Raw genomic sequence first — 18,038 nt, forward strand, 5'->3', positions numbered from 1 at the left:
TACTGTTAGTCAGATAACTTTAAGGCGATGATTCCTGAAATTTTGTACTGGCGTGGCGTTTTTATTCTTAAAAATAAGCTCCGTGGAAGACCTCTATTTACCGTTGCTGAAAAAAATTAGGGTAAGTTGCAATTAATCTAAATACACAGCAGATTAAGATGCCATATGAAAAGTTAAATAAATGGGTACTGCGTCAACTCACCGAATCGAAAAATAACAATGTTTCGAAATCTGTTCTTTAGCTTAAAAATAATTATTATTATTTTTAGCTTCTTAAACCTGGCGAGACTATAACAGTAGAATAATATTGTAGGGAGATTAAAACTATGCATAGAAAATTAACCATAAAACATCCGATATTGTGATTATGCGACACTTCATACTTTACTATTTATTGTTCAAAATTAAACGAATTAGGATTGTAAATTTTGCCTTGTTCCCTATGGTCCCCTGACCTTTCCCCACAGATTATCACATTTTAAAACATTTGGACATTTCTTTGAAATACGAAATTCAATAATCAGAGGGATATTATAAAAGTCTTCGACGATTTCACAACCTCTAAAAATAAATATTTTTCATTATCGAAAGAATTATTTATTTTTAAATCGTTGACAAAAAACCATTTCTATAAATGGAGCACATTTTAATTATTAAATTCTAGTTAAATAAATAGCGATTTATCTCACCTTTTTTTAAACGAAACAAAGTCATTTTTGAATTTGATTATTTAAAATGAAAAAAAAACGATATACTCTACGTTCAGATGTTTGTCTTAGTTTATTTATTTAACAAACAAAAAATAATACTTTTTAGTAAAACACAGGTACATAATGTATACAATTACACGAGGGATACGTGAGCATTATTAGAATGCATTGAGCGTTATAAGTCAACTGGTATATGTCTGTGTGTGGGAATAAGATAAAATTGTACGCAGGTTGTATCTGTTGAAGAGGGTATAAAAATGGCGGCTGTGCTGACTGGTGGCGAGTCAGTCTTCAGCAGCCTTCAGCAGCGGAAGTTTATCAAGGGACGCACTCCGCTTCCGGTCGCATTTAACGTGAGTACGTCTGACTTTTTAACTATTTATTTTTAAAATACTACATTGAAATTCACTGTATTATTTATAACATTTCCAAAATTTTACAATATTATATATTTTTCGAAAGTATATAAGCTTATCACTACAGAAATCGTGATCTATAATTACTATTTAATTATAAAAAAATCTTAAGCTCAATATTTATATTCATAATTTATAGTATACATAATAAATATTCAATATAATTGATAAAAATAGGAAAATATATTTTTCAATATATTAATCGGGACTGAAAATAATATATTATAGTAACGAAATTATTTATAAAATGGTTTAATTGAAATATATAGGGAAATTTGGTTTTGGTACATATGTAACTACCGTTTTTATCCTGAACTAATCTTACAATTTAAATTAATTATTAAATCTTATTTTCATAATATTACTATTTAGATTAGTAATAAGGTTTTGTTCATACTAAACCTATTTAATATGTTCATAATGCAACAAGTTTTGTACTACAAAGGAACGATAACTTGATTTAGTATATCGTATAAGTGAAATTGCATTTTTCATTTATTGTATTATCTTTCGTTATTGTTTTGACAAGATAATCCTGAATAAATAACTAAATACTAGATTTTGATAAATCACAATTATTATTTTTTTAGGAAAATAAAATTCTCAGTAGTAAACTGCACATTTACTGAATGTTTTATATTATTATTCTAGTGATTATTTTGCTTCTGCATATAATTTTTTTTAAATCATACAAATATTTAAAATAGTTAAAAACTTATTTGGCAAAGTACTGCGAAATTTCTAGTCATAAAATAAACGACTCGTTTCGGCAATTATTTATAGCAAGATTATTATTACAAATTTAAATATTATTTACTAAAAATATAAGAAAAATGGCAAACTTTATATATGATACTAAATATAAACTTGGACTATAATAATAATATGACTATTAATTATTTTTACATTAAAAATGTGCCAATGATCAGTATATATTATTATAGATTTAAATTAACCGATATACTATTTACTTAATATCCAACATAAAAAATGATTCTTAATATTGAAATGTCTGTATTTAAAAAAAACCATAACCAATTTTATCTCTGATTTCTTGTGTATCAATAATATGAATATATATTTTCAGTATATAAATGATATGAAATATACAATGTTTTTTTGCTTTCGAATATAAATTAAATAAACTTTTATTTTATTATGTGTGTCAATATATTTATTACCATAAATTTATCTATCTAGAAGCTACATAATATATATTAAAATGAGCAAAACCTAAGATAATTAGATTCATATTATTATAAAGTCACTACATTTTTCATAAAATAGAAAAATCTACTTTAAGAAAATGTTAATATTATAAAGCACCGCATTTCAAATCGCGTTACCATATCTGTCATATTATTAAAGTTGGCTATTTTTTATAATAATTATAAAATAAATATATATTAATATATTGATGTGATTGTGTCTATTCGACCTATATTTCAGCAATAATGTTCTTGCCATGATCACGAGTATAATCCAAGCATTTAATTATAATATGGAAAACGAGCAAATATATGTAAATACATTTTTAAATGAAGAAATATTCTATGCATTTTTATTTAGTTTATTTTAGATTCGTAAAATTATCATACCGTTAAAGGCGAAAACATACGTAGGTGATATAATATAATTAATTTGACATTGTATATATGTTTTAATATAGTAATTATATACTAAAATACAAATGGCGTGGGTTGTGAGGAGCGAACCTGCGGAAAATAAATTATTATAGTGCTTAGTATTTCTACTTAATAATTTAGTGTTTACCTTAGTGTATTTATTAATATCGAACACTTTACACCATCACTAGATATAGTATTAAAAGGTTGAACAATGTTTAGTAGTTGCTTTTGTTGAAAATGTTTAGTGCTTGTTATATTAAACAACGCATTTAAATTCACAGTTAAGATAAAAATTTTATGTTAATTTTCTTTAACGATTATTAGGATAAAAAATATAAAAAGAATAAAAAAAATTAGTCATTTAAATCGATTTTCTATGGACGTTTTAGTTTTATCACATATTTAATGAGATAAAATTATATGTACTTTTAAAATACTTTGTTACCATGAAACAAAGATTTTTTATCTTACAATTATTATTGCTCATTATTTTATTTTTTATTTTATTAATTTATTTAGCTTAATAGCTAATCTTTACATCTAACAAATTTAGTAAACATATATAAAAATATATAAAAAATACATAACAGAAAGAAAAAATATACAATAATAAAGACTTAATATTATAATATTTTATTTCTATATGTACGAAGGTGTTTTTTTATTCCATTTATAAAACCCGTTATATTTTTGCTGTTTCGGATTTCTCTTGGAAGACTATTATATAAATTAAAACCTCCGTACATAATTCCCCTAGCCGTACTCGTTTTCTTATACTTAATTATTTTTAAATTTTCTCTATTTCTAGTATTATATTTATGTACATCTTTATTTCTTATTAAATACTTATTAAAATAGTGTATAATACATAATATATATATAGTGTATAATACATAATATACTTAAATAAAATATTGTTTATAATATAGTTTGAACTAATGTGGGCTTAATAGGAAATTATTTAAATTAACTTTCTTTGAAGATTTTTTCTAACACTAACAACTCACGAGTTATTTTAAAAATCAGCTTTGTATGGTACAGCTTGAAAAGCTAAAAAATAAACTTTTTTATGCCAAATTCTAATTGTATTTAAGGTAAAAAAGATAAAAATGAATTTCAAGAGTCTTTGTTAATTTATATTACAAAAAAGATTCTTAACTTTCACATAAATTTTATGTACATGTAAATTGGGTATGTATGTATTATATATATGATTATATAATTGTTAAAACAAAGAATTCTATATTATTATTAACATTATAACCGTTAAAAATATATCAAATATTTTTTTTATAATATTATCCATGAAAAATATTATGTATCCTTATTAATTAAATTTGTATTATTCTAATACCGCCCAATTGCTTCTGACGCGTTAGAATAATATTGTTGAATTTTATAAAATCAGACAATATGTTATGATATCAAGATCTGCTTTTAATTAATTTTTATTTAATATTTTTACTTTTATATTGACATATATAAACTAAATATAATATCTAAAATGTATACATAACTTTAGAGTGGTGATACTAAATATTTTTCATTATCCAGGGATGGCTTTCTTCTGCTTACGTTATTGTAAATGATGATGACATTTTCTCGGGTAATTTTTCAATAAAATTTCGAATAACAGAAAATTTTCAATATTTAATATGTACGACCTAGCTCGATTTTAATTAATCACACTATATTTATCAGTGAGATTAGTAAAATCTAGGTAAACCTAATCTGTGATAATCGAGCATAATTATAATTATATAATAATCACTAATTCTGATCTCCTAGATACAGTAGAATTTTAAATACACTAAGGTTCATATGTATTCGAACCCAGCACTTTCATGTCAATAGTCAGCGACTCATTCCATTCTTCTATCTTATTTATTAATGGCTAGCCTTCCCCTTGTTATAAAAAATATATACTCAGCATACATGTAAAAATAAAAGCTATTTACAATGCAGAAAACAGAAATATTAGTACAATATAATTATTTTAATAATAGTCAAAGTCAAAACGTAATAATTTGGATATTGCAATTCCTTTATATAAATCCGTCAATTAAATGTACAAAACTTGAACAAACTAAATATTTATTTACAATAATAATATTAAATAATCAGGATAAAAACCACTTTAGGTGAACAATCTGATTTACATCATAGGTTTGACTATTGCTGAATTGATATTCGATTTTATTGACGGAATATTTATTTTTGTTACTTTCAATATTTTTTTATACATTGCGGTCCTATAATTTTTATATGTAAGCTTATCGGGGAAGAGTCCCTAAAATAGGAATATTTTATAGAGACATTTATATAATAAGATGTAATGTACACTCAGTGTACATCAGTATAATATCATCAAACCTACATAAATGTTTACATAAAGCACGACTTTATGTCTTCAGTACACCATTTTATTAATTTTTTACTGAACGCACACTGAGCTTTCAATCGCCTAATATTTTTTTAACCGTTTGTTAAATAATGCTTTTTTGCATTGTTCATAAAATTCATTGAAGGTTAAATGCCCATTAAAGCGCTTAATATTATTATTTTTAATGAGTTTATAAATCACAACATTTCAATCCTTTTTTAATAATGAACGTTACTTCTTCCTGTTTTTGATTTCTGGCACTATTTTTATTATTTTTGATTAGGCAAAATGCCATTAACATAAACAAATTGTTTTTGAGTTCCATCACAAAATAAAAGAATAATTGCAAGTACTTATTTTTTTCTGAAATTAAGACACTTTGTATCGTTACTTTCCAAATAACCTTTATAATGATATACTTTTATTTTAGATTTAAACATTAATTTTCGATTCTCGTATTTTTTAATAATACTGGTACAGTTGTACGTGTTTCTTGAAAATGAAAAACTCGCAATATCGATCATTTACGCCATTTAATGTTATTTGTGTTATAAAAATACTCATGGAATAATTACACCATCTCAGTCGTTATAAACATTCGGAAAACTCTAGTACAAAGCGATCAAAAGAAAACGTTCGAAAACGATCCGCGTCACGATTTGAATAATGTCCCTGTGCGTGTTCTCGTTTTTCCAAAGAAGAAAAAGACAATAACTCTTGACTAATTTTAACTGAAGAGCAACAACAGACAACGATAAAAAACGAAATACAACAATATTAACAAAACGGCGCATTTTCCGCGAGCATGTCCGGCGAGCGAGATTGCGCCTCTGCCAAAAACAGATTTAATACCTCGCCGACGGGATATTGTGTATTATGTGTATTATGATAAAGACGAGGATTAGAACGAAGGCAAGTGTAGTCAAAGGAGAAGAGACGTACACCTACTCACTCTGAACCCTACACCTCAAAAAGCGCGAAACCCAAACGAGAGCGTTAAGCGTAAAATGATTATTCCAAATTATATTAAATTTCGCGTGAAAATACACACACACGTTTACGAGAAATACTAGATCGAATTACTATGATGGTGGGATAATATTATAGTTATATCAAACATTTATAATATGTGTAGAATTACTTGATAAGAAAAATCATGGTGTAATTCGATAGGCACTTTTGAGTGGCACTCGAGCATAGTAAGAAAATGACTTTGGACACATTGACTAAATTTACTCATATTTTTAGATCAAGTCTCTTTAATATTCTGCTTTTATTTTATATATATATTACATATACAAACTATATTGAACTTAAATTGGTACTATCATTTATAATCCAATGTAAAAAAATAGATTTATTTTTCGTTGAAAAATAATTGTAAAAATTAATTAGAAAGTGTTGTTGAAATGACACATAAATTCTGAGAAAAAATCAATATACATATATCCAATAGAGCCTTTCATTTATATTTGTATATTATATTTTAGTTAGCTTTTTGTTGCAATTAAAAATTGGTTTTATAAAGGTGTCCCAAAATAAACGCAAGTTTTTTTGCGTTAATTTTGGGACATTGTATTTTTTGTATTTTTCATTGTCGCGTTATTGCTAGTGGTTCAGTTTCTTCTAAAATATTTGGTCCTTTATATTTGAATAAACTGTATATTAACTATACAAAACTAATGATTTTTAATACATTCGCGTATAACTATATAAATTTTAGTGACATAATACGAACGATTATTTAAATGTCGGTTAAAGTTGTGTAAAGCTCTAGAATACATTAAACATTTTATTAGTAAGTTTTTTTAAATGTGTATCATATTCAATTTCACTATTTTTTGTACTAGTTATTATTATTTAGTATTATTTTGCCCCAGATAATTTGTTGCCAAAAAGTTTCAATTACGTGATGATTGAGTAAAATCGTGCTAGGTCGTACATATTAGGTGTTGAAAATTCTCTAACTCATAATGAATATCTTGTATAGTCCGTCCAAGATATGAACGCTCATCGTCATAGTATTGGTGAGAGAATATAATAGGGTGACCATGTGAAATTACAAGTGCAATTAATTTTTACTTTTTTAATTTAATTTGTTGAAGACAGTGTAAAATATCACTTTCTAACATTTTTTGTTTATTTATATACATATTTAACTCAAAAACATGAGAGCAGTTTTGGTATCTCTCTCCAGGTTGAATATCTGTTCAATATAATATTTTTTAAAATACCAATAGACAGTGGCGTAGTTAGGGTATGTGGTGCCCGGGGCGATCCTTAAAATTGCCGTACATTTTTTGCATGGTCATAAAATCAGCATTTCTTAAAATAATTAATTGATTATTGTTAAGCTCTTGCTATTCGTGGATATATATATATATATATATATATATATATATATATATATATATATATATATATATATATATATATATATATATATATATATATATATATATATATATATATATATATATATTTTAGTGCATTTAAGGCTAAGTACTACACTAGACGATCCCATCGCAAATATGCCGCCCCCAAGCAAGTGCCGCCCGGGGCGGCCCGCCCCCTACGCCACTGTCAATAGAATATTACAGGAATTGTTTTATTGATTACAAAATACCACAACATGACAATAATTTATAATAAAAATATAACACATTATAATTTTTAATTCAATTTCCCACGTATGGTCACCCTACCCTTAAAACAGCCCTGATTTAGTATTTGTAACGTTCTCCTATCAGTGTAAACAAATTCGCGGAAAACTATGTATGTATGCATGCATGCGTACACGCACCCTTATTTCCAACACAACGATGATGAGCGCTAACATCTTGGACGGGCTATATGTATGTATTCAACAAGAAAAAAACATTTTGCCATATTTTTTGACACAGAAATGTAAATAAGTTTTCTTTTAGAACTTTTAGTCTTTTTCAGTAGTAAGAAAATAATTAGGACATATAAAGTCAACTCATAATTATAAATAATAAATAAATGTGTCCCAAAATTATCGCAATAAATCTTGCGTTAATTTTGGAACACTTTATAAATATAGTACTTTCAACTTGAATTTCAAGTTTTATTTCTAATATATATTATATTACAAAAAAACAATTTATTCTATCGTTTATTGCTTAATTATTACAATGGAAACAGAAAAAAGTGGAAAGTCGCGTTTCCGGTATATCAACGTTTTATCGTAATCATAATCGTATAAAAATTCTGTTTGTTATAATTTGTCAACATTTAAGACATATTTTTTAATTTATTTAAAATGTCAACTCTCTATTTTAGTCCTGCCTTTGAAAGTGATGCAATCTTATTCTGACATATGAAATATTATTTGTACTTCTTGAAATGTATCCGAAAATTAAGCCATGAATGTTGATTGATAAAACAATTATATTAAACGAAATTTTAACAATATTTTATTATCAGTTATGGTAATTAAAAAAATTATATAGTATATAAAAATTCTGCAGATATAATATTTAAAGGCTAACTAAGAATATAAATCGTATTCCGTATAATTCAAATAACTGGATGAAAATCAAAATTGAATATTTTATTCATTTCATCTGACGTGATGATAATACAAAAGGTTTAAATACGCAAACCGTAGTTTGCTCAACCCTTATCATTCAAAATTTACATCTTATTTACTAACTTATAACTGCGTTTGAGAGGAACTTTAACATTTAAATGGAAAAATCGATCGATACTCAAATTACATTAAGCGCTAAACATATTTTTTATAAGATGTTTCGCCGCAGTTCTAATGAACAATAAACATCAAAAAACAAATACAAACTTTTATGTATGTAAATTTAACTACAACGGTTCAACAGTCTTTATAATTTAATAATATGATCAAAGAAAAACTTTACCATCATACAATGGTATTTGATATGAGAAAAACCAATGCATGAAACGAAAATTTTTTATGAAATAATTATCGTATACGTTATTTTATAGGTGTCCATGTTTTATTCCATTAAATCATAGTATCCCATGTTTAATACATATACGTATATAAAGCAATATACTTTCTAATGAATGTCTGCAGGGTGATGTTTTTTCTACCGGAGATACGTCTTTATTGGTTTTCGCGTAAATCAGGCTAGATGGAAAATTTACCGTGCATTTTCAACCTTTATATAACATTGTAATATTTATATATACATATATGTGTGAGACATAAATATAATATTGAAGTGTCACCTCACGTATAACCATTTTACATCTATAAGATAAGATGTGAATATCTACAAGATTACGTTTATCATATCGCATTTGAATAAAGTTATTCTTTTCGCGATAAAAAATCACCATTCTAGAAGCGTTTCTTATTTTACATTACAAAGTAGATAAATTATTATAATATAAAGATAAGGTGTGAAATGTGATGTTTTTATCAAATGATACTTTTTTAATACGTCATGAACAACCTCTTTTATTTACTACTAAGAAATAATTAAATGTTGCTAACACAAAATTGCATTTCCATTGAGTACAATTCCTCTGTTGTGCGAATCTCCACATCGATTCGTATTAATGAAATCGACTTCTTTGGCTACAAAGATATTTTCCTAGCCTCAGAATTAATTCAGTACTTCACAATTGAATCCTTTCGAACATATCTCATTAATTGGTATTTTGTTAAGCATTTTTTTTAAGGATATAAAATAGACATATCGCTTTTCAAATTAAATAGCGTTAATACGATGTCTGCTATTTAATTTTTAAAAGGGAATGTTATATGAGAAAAATTAAAACTCACTTTATAAAATAAGCTTTAAAATGACGCTTGAATAAATTTTAATAAGCTTCTCGACATTGGGGAATTTATGTTCGACATCAGTGATAATTCTGTATGAACACGTTCATTGTGTAACATTAAATATCAAAAACAGACAATTCGGACACAGTCAACGCATCCCTAATTTCATTCGCCTCTTTTAATTATAAAAAGGTTTTATTTATGTTTATTGAAATAAAATCTATAACATTTACCGTCTAATAATCATCGCCACAAATTACTATTAATATTTTATGTATGATATTAAAATTTAATTATTTGCTTATTTATTTCACAAGTAAAAATAATTTATTATTATAATTATAATAGATCTCTATATTAAGGCATTCTGTTTGATTTTATAAAATACAACAATATTATTTTCACGCAATTACAACCGTTTTAAACAGTTTATTTTCATAAAAAAATCACAACACTCGAACAGTTTATAAATGTTTAGAATGAGTAATTTTTAAATGAAATAATGTAATAATTTATATTAGGTAATCCCAAAATTTATGTTTTTTTTTAATTAATCCAAAAAATACTTGAATATTTATTTTTATTTTAATGATTCATAATGTAATTTATTTCCTCTCGGTCATTATTTCAATTCTATCTGTTTCAAATTATTTCATATCGCTTTCATTTTACTTTTTTCCATATATGAAGTATTGCATCGAAGGAGCAAGGTCTGAAGAATAAGTTGGATGAGATAAAACAGAGAGTCAATTTTTCCATATAGGGACGCGCATTGTCGTGTTGTAGAACTATTCGACTTCTGTTGAAAAGTGCATGCTTATTTATCTTTATTTTTTTGTGCAAATGATTCAGCTGATCACAATAGAACCTTGCCCAGGTTTGAAAACATAACCCACAATCTCTTTTTAATACCACCATACACACAAAATATATGTTTTACAGTGAACCGGGCTTCGAGGTTTTTACTACATAACCTTAGGATAACCACTGTATTCTTCGACGATTTTTTTGAACAAGGCCCATTTCTTATATCTGGTTATCAAATTATCGAAACAAGGCGACCAGCTTCAAAATCCAGATGCTCTTAGCGCCGTCTTGTTTTCTTCGCTCAATTTGTGTGGAATTCATACACATTGCCTCCAAGCCTTCCCAATTTCTTTACGTGTCTATGCACTGTAAGCTAGTTTGAGTAGGATTAGCTTCTATTGTTTGCAGCCAGGACATCATCGTCTATCTTTGCTGGTCTCCCACATCCATGATAATTCTTAATATCATAATTATCCGTTTGTTTCTTTTAAACCATCTTAGACATTTACGGATCTGATTTTAGTGGTCTAGATTGCCATTTTTTAAATAAATTCATTGAACTTGCAATTTTTTGTAGTAAATTCACTACAATATGAAGTCTAATTATCGAATATTTTTTAATATATACATATTACGTCACATGTATTTAATGAAAATCATAAGATAATATTCTAAACTTTACTGGTCTAAACCAATATATAAATCAATATAGATAACAAGCAATGTGGTCATCAAAACAAATAAAATCACGTTACTCTGATTATGTTTATTTTTTTACTGTGTTTGATAGTTATTTTCTCAGGACACTGTAACAATTTTAAAACATTATAGTTAACACAGAATGTGCCAGTTTTTAAAGGGACATTCTTGAAGATGATTATGTCAGAATTAATTAAAATTATCTAATAAAAATGATAATGATTCTCTATATTTTTCAATTTATATAAATTTTCTTACTGGGATGTTTTCTAATTAATAAATAAAATACAATGAGCAGTGGATGTTAATATTGTACATTGTTTTTTATGGCGTTCATTTGACCCTATTCTTTGCCATAAAAAGATAAAAAAATCGTTTATCTTTTAAATATTAATTTCATACGTCTGCAGCTGATTGTAACCAGTCTCAGTAGAGTGGAGAATTGAACAAACAAGAGCAAATTTTCAATGGTGTGAATCATAATAAATATTCCCGAAGGATGAAAAATGCATAAATACAGCAAAGGATAAAATAAATAAACCCTATTCTATATAAATTATTTTGTATCTCGTATTTTTTTTTCATATAGTGTTTTTTATTCAATACAACAAATTAAATCATTAGATTATTTCATTTGTTTAAAATTTAAACTAAACTAAATGTGAAAATATATTTGATTAAATTGTACCAGTATTTTTAATTAAATGGATCCTTATTTTCTAAACAATGTATCGCTCTGTATTGAGTATGCAATTAGATAATTGCGAACTACCGAGTGAAGTTAACACTCGAGTTCACATTTTCAGCAACGAAGCCAAATCCTCCTTTTGTTAACCTATTACTGCACAAATAACCACAGAAGACAATCACACAGCCAAGACAAATTTTGTATTATTATTTGCCACAAGTCAAACAATGAGAACCTATACTTACAAATGTTACAAAGCTTAAATAAATAAAAAATATTATTTTTTTATAAATAAAAACACTTTCATTAAAAAACATACATAGTAAATAATGATTAACTTATGCCAAGTTTCAATAATAATAACAAAACACGTACATTACTCCTTGTACTTTATTTTATTTGACATTTTGATGCCTTATATAAATACAGATATAACATTTTAAAGTTAAGAGATAACTATTATATATGACATTTAATAGAAAACCGGAAAAACTCAAATTAGTAAGCACATCTTATGAGAAGAATCAAACTTTTAATTTTATTACAAATCTGATCATCATGACTTGACAAGCTTACCAAATGCGTCATGATACTTATTATAAAGAAAATATAAAATTAAATATTGAAAAAAAAAACAATTATGTATAACTAAAATAAATGAGCACCATCTCACGTAGGCTTAAAGGCTCGTGTAAGAGGAGTATTCTCAAGCGTTGAAGTCCAGATCGCGACGGTGAAGAATAAGGGACGCGATCACGACTCTTTGAGGCACTCGAAAGCTCGCAATCAAAAGTTGCTTTTACATTTTCAGTAGTCTTTAGAAGTACTTAAATGTATTTTTATCTAACATCTTTGCAGTTTAGAAGGTCTCATTTTATTGCCTTACATAAATACATAAATTAAAATTTTTAACCAAGAGACAGTTCACACTTTCCTTAAAATCATTTCATATATTTCCTCTAAAGAGATTCAGAAACACGCCTCACAGATTAGTAAACTTTGTAGCAATAACGAGATAGAAAATAAATTAGTTAAATCAGCTTATTATCTAACAATGCAATTTCTGTACTTGATAAGATAAATTTGTGCTTTCAAATCGGTAATGAAATGCACTTTTATTTGCATGGAAGTACATTGTAACAGCGACGGTTGTATTAGCGTGAAACGAACCGCAATAGACGTAACTATTAAGTCCGCCATTTTATTACTACCGATTCACTGTAATTCTGTACTAACCATGCGTAATTTAACCCAATCACTCATATGCGCAGAAAATATATAATCCATTCAAAAGTCTTGAATAATTTTTATATCATTTATGCATTACTTACTCTATACATAATTATTCTATATTATATACATATGTATTTAATTTTTACTAGTATTTAAAAATTATGTTTAGATTGCTATCATAAATAGCATAATCAGATCGCATCGAAATACATAGAGTTGAATCTCCTTTTACACGTACGTGTTTACTATTTATATTATATTTTATTAAAGTTCAAGTGATAAATCATTATTTTTTATTCTTTTTTGACAACTCCTTTGGCTATTGTATTTTATAATGTATTGTTGAAAATGTACATGTTTCGGATTAGCAAAATACACTATATTCAATTGAAGTTTAATTGGTAGCGTAAAATACTTATAATCCAAAATACAGTAATTCAAGACACGTGCAAGAGAAAATTATAAATCACATCTCGTACATTTTGTATTTCGATTGAGATTTTGTGATTCTTTGTATGCTTCATCCTTTACTTGGGCAATTAATTTATATATAATTGCAAATGTAAAGGCTAAGATTCAATCAATTTATATTCAATGTGGTATAACTAGCATCAAATTTCATTCAAGTGTTAATTTGGTTTGAAAAACAAAGTTAAAATGTTATAAGCCTAAGAAAAGCTAGAGATTTTACATTTGATTAAATATCTAACTTCAAACATCATTAATAATAACTCTAAAATATACATAAAATACCACTTACAGTGATAAAAAAGCGTTGTTTTATATTTTACGACTGCTAAAGAAAAAATATTACGAATAAGCTCTTAGCCGCTCGTGCATATTCATACCAGACGAGGGTTCAAAGTTAACCGAAACTTACTCAAACATGCATTAACATTTATACATGGCGGAATATGAGGATTTAACTTGGAGTCTTTTTTCTTTAATTAGAATTCGCAATCTCTCAAATGCGTTTTTTATAATACTTCCACGCATACATTATGTTAATTACCACTAGAACTGACATACCCATTACTTAAAATTTTACTTACGTATACGATTTTTAAATGTTTAACTACATCGAATATACGATTAGATATAAAGCATATTTTTTGCATAATTGATCGTTAGTGTATAATTTAATAATTTTGGTTTCAGATCTTTCCACCAAAATACGATAATGAACAAAGCAGCAAACAGTCAACTTTCTGGCGGAAACACAATGAAGCCCCTAAACGGATTGCCACTTAAACTATTCCTCATCTACCTTGTAATCTCACCTTTTATCTGCACGTTCACTAACGCGCAAAATTTTTACGAGAACAAAAAGAGTGATCGTAAGTTATTGCCCATTAAAATTCATAATTCCTGTTTGGCATTATGATATAATGAACTAATTTTATTTCATAGAAAATAGACCGTTCTACATGGGTTCGCGGTATGGAAGATCTGGACAGCAAACAACAGTTCAAGTGACGCCCAGAACGGATAGGTATTTATTATGTGTTTTATTAATTTTGAACACGTAGTGTATGTGTAGTGTGGGTGTTTTATAATTTATCAAAACAATCCTCAAAGGTCTTTGTATATCGTGGATTATGATTATTAGATTATGTCCTGAAATTTGCATTTCAATATCAGTCGTGCCGAAAGACTTGTCCTTTTTGTAAATCTATTAAACGTAAACGTTAATGCAATCCATAAACAACTATTGAAATGGTTTTATGATAATAATTAAAATAAAGTCAAATTATAAATTTCATTAAATTAAAATAAAGTATGTTTTATGCAGCAACAGTGTGCTCTTAGTGTTTGGTTGAAAGAAACAAAATCTCGTCCTAGAATGAAGATCTAAGTTCAAGTTGCAGTTTCATTTGAAAGCACTCTGCCCCATCATTTTGAAAACTGATTATGTTTAAAACGTTTGAGTGCCATTTCATGTATGCAACCTTTCTTACCACGTCTTCGTAGATTCTTCATGGGAAGCAGATACGGAAAGAGGGCGCTGGGTATGGACTCGGGAGAGGTGTACAACTCTTACTCGGCTCCCGACGACTATCAGGACGTGCACCCCCAGAAGGTGCTGGACCTCAAGAACGACGCCATTTTCGAAGACGCGATGTCATACGACCCTCTGCATCCCCAGCACAACCGAGCGCTGAGGTGTGCTCATCTCGGCATAGCCAACATCTACAGGTGCTACAGCAGGTACGACATGCCTAATATTTAAACACATGGAGCAAAATTGAAATTGGATCCGTTTTAGCGTACGTATCGTTCGTCCTCTGTCAACAAAATTTTGAATCGCCAATTCGATTCTATAAAACCTTTTTCGATTTCTGTTAATAAGAGAAAAGGCGAATGTAAATATTGGGGATGTATAAATACATTTATTAAGCGCTGTATTTGGGAGTGGATTCTCGGTATCTAATAATAATGTCCTGCGGCTGAGGACAAACTCCTGAAATCTACGCATGGTGTAGTTAAAAATAAATCCACCATCACGCGATAGCTAATAGATAAAATATATATATATTTATACATTTTAGAAAAGCTGTAATTTTGTAATGCGTAAATATTAAACAAATAATTTATTTATCTAATTATAATAACATAATTATATAATAATTTAATTAATTGAATTTAATGTGTACAATCAAAAGCACTTCATTATTATATGTATGCTTTTGAACAGCAACATGATTTTCGCTAATCTCGATCCACTGTCACTTACCTTAAGTTTATTTCTAACATTGGACCATGGTATACAAGTGGACGCCATATACACAGATTTTGAAAAGGCGTTTGATAAAGTCTATCGCGATTTACTTACAAAAAAGTTATCTAATTCCGAATTTTCTGAAGGTCTCACGAAGTCATTCTCAAATTACTTGATCGATAGAAATCAGTTCGTCAAGTATGGAAACTCATTTTTAGAACGATATAATACCTCTACGATATAATTTTGTCGATTGCATGTCTTTGTATTTTTTAGAGTTATATATTAGCACTGTATCATCAACATACAGTTGAATCCTTCCTGCAGTTTTCATAGGGGTAAATCATTTATGTATTGATTAAATAACAATTAAATATTATCACTTAATTAATCGTAGAAACAGCTTTGAATAGAGATTGAATTTTCTTATAAGAACTTACGTTTTTCGATCAACCTGTATATAAATATATAATCAAATAAATTGTTTATTGAAAAAAAATATGATTAGCCATTACACTTCGTTAAAAATTGCTATATTAACACGGATCTTTTATTTATACTTTCAGAGACATGGACCCGAGCATTGCGCTGTAAGAGTCGAGAAAAATGATCGAGAAGTATGAACCAAGTCAACTTTCTGTAACATATTATAATATTAAAACAATATCAATAATTTGTGTTATCAAAAAATGTTAATTAATAATATAAAAATATATTTTCAGTGTAAATTAATCTGTGTAAATCTAGGATGTTGAAATTTTAATGGCTGGAAAATTTCAACGTCCTGAGATCAAGTTGTTACTGTATATCCTTTACATTATATATGTATTAGTCACTATATGGATATGTTTCGCATATATACTATATATTTGATTACTTTAATGTATGTTAATGTATAGAAATAAATTTTAAATTCATGAACGAGCATTTATTACATTTTATTCGTCCCGCAACACACATCATACATAGATGACATAAAAATAACGTTACATTTATATGGTTATAAAAATAGGAAAATACAACTGTTGGAACATAATAGACTCCATTCAAGATATTTGTAAGTATTCACGTACATTTTCCGATGCAGTTTTATTTTATAAATTCAATAGTACATTTTATATGAAATGTTACATATATTTACTTAGAAGCGACGAGTGCGAAACATCTTGGCGATATTTTCTCATCTGTCACTTTCACAAATTTAAAACACATATTCGAGTTCAGCGATTTCCTTTGCTCGTTCAAATACGCCAACTTGTCTAGGAGCACAAAGTTTTCGCAGAATACCTGCATGGAATCTTGAAGTTTCAGCAAAAGCTTAGCCGCCGAGAAGTCATCGGGAGTCAGAGAATACCATAAAGCTCTTATGTGTTCAATGTGAACTTCTACATTAAAAAAACATGTATAAACAAATCAAAAGCATTTATAGCACAACAAATAATAAAATTACCTGTACTACGACAGTGGAGTTTTTCATCTTGTTTTTTGCTAGTCCCAGCATCCGCTTCCTCTCTGGCGGATGTGGCGGCAGTTCTATTTGTTTCTGCATCATAATTAGATTCGGTACCTAGAGAAATTACATAGGATATTTAATATACGTAGTAAGTTGATTAAAACGTATAGTGACAAACAAACCTTTCAACTTTTCAAAAGAATATCCATAAGTCAAAGCGTCTTGGAGAAATGATTCAAAGTCACATTCATTAGATTTTAATTTGCTCACTGCTCTCCGTTTCTTTTTAACGAGTCTTAATTTTTCTGAAAGTTTAAAGCAATTACAACTTTAGTATACATTTCTATTCAAATATATTTTGTATACGTAAGTATAATGCAGTTAATAATTGAAGTTCGGGTTACTGTTCGATAATTATTAGACGACTGTAATAAAGATTACAATAAATAAAAATTAAAGGTTCAGTAGCTTCCTTGCCAAATTGCTTAAATCGATCAAAACCATAATTCGAGC

General features: G+C 27.5%; 2 protein-coding genes across 3 annotated transcripts in view; one reads left to right on the top strand and one right to left on the bottom strand.

The window, feature by feature from the left end:
• On the top strand, positions 1-16,999 carry RYa (RYamide). 2 transcript variants are annotated; one of them, XM_088205241.1, is made up of 6 exons: positions 1-121; positions 941-1,067; positions 14,512-14,690; positions 14,764-14,845; positions 15,325-15,561; positions 16,639-16,999. In XM_088205241.1, the coding sequence occupies exons 3-6, from the start codon at positions 14,534-14,536 to the stop codon at positions 16,664-16,666; spliced, it is 504 nt and encodes a 167-aa protein (XP_088061367.1). In that variant the 5' UTR covers positions 1-121; positions 941-1,067; positions 14,512-14,533; the 3' UTR covers positions 16,667-16,999. The 2 variants fall into 2 exon arrangements, with proteins under 2 accessions (XP_088061367.1, XP_088061366.1); XM_088205240.1 differs by having other exon boundaries at positions 941-1,063.
• LOC148237681 (uncharacterized) overlaps positions 16,979-18,038 on the bottom strand; it is an 11,007-nt gene continuing 9,947 nt past the window's right edge. Inside the window, exons 5-7 of the mRNA XM_088205235.1 lie at positions 17,708-17,830; positions 17,523-17,639; positions 16,979-17,457 (exon numbers count right to left, since the gene is read on the bottom strand). Coding sequence (XP_088061361.1) covers positions 17,210-17,457; positions 17,523-17,639; positions 17,708-17,830 — 488 coding nt within the window. The 3' untranslated portion in view covers positions 16,979-17,209. The remainder of the gene's footprint in view (positions 17,458-17,522; positions 17,640-17,707; positions 17,831-18,038) is intronic.

Source organism: Plectrocnemia conspersa, unplaced genomic scaffold (assembly GCF_051122295.1).
Source record: "Plectrocnemia conspersa isolate PC_06_02 unplaced genomic scaffold, ASM5112229v1 ptg000002l, whole genome shotgun sequence".
NCBI lineage: Eukaryota > Metazoa > Arthropoda > Insecta > Trichoptera > Polycentropodidae > Plectrocnemia > Plectrocnemia conspersa.

Bases quoted from the DNA above. Each gene is read 5' to 3' on its own strand.
- RYa (XM_088205241.1), top strand. From the start codon at position 14,534: ATGAACAAAGCAGCAAACAGTCAACTTTCTGGCGGAAACACAATGAAG. The intron at 14,691-14,763 runs GTAAGTTATTGC...TTTATTTCATAG, and splicing joins CGAGAACAAAAAGAGTGATC to AAAATAGACCGTTCTACATG. The intron at 15,562-16,638 runs GTACGACATGCC...TTATACTTTCAG, and splicing joins ATCTACAGGTGCTACAGCAG to AGACATGGACCCGAGCATTG.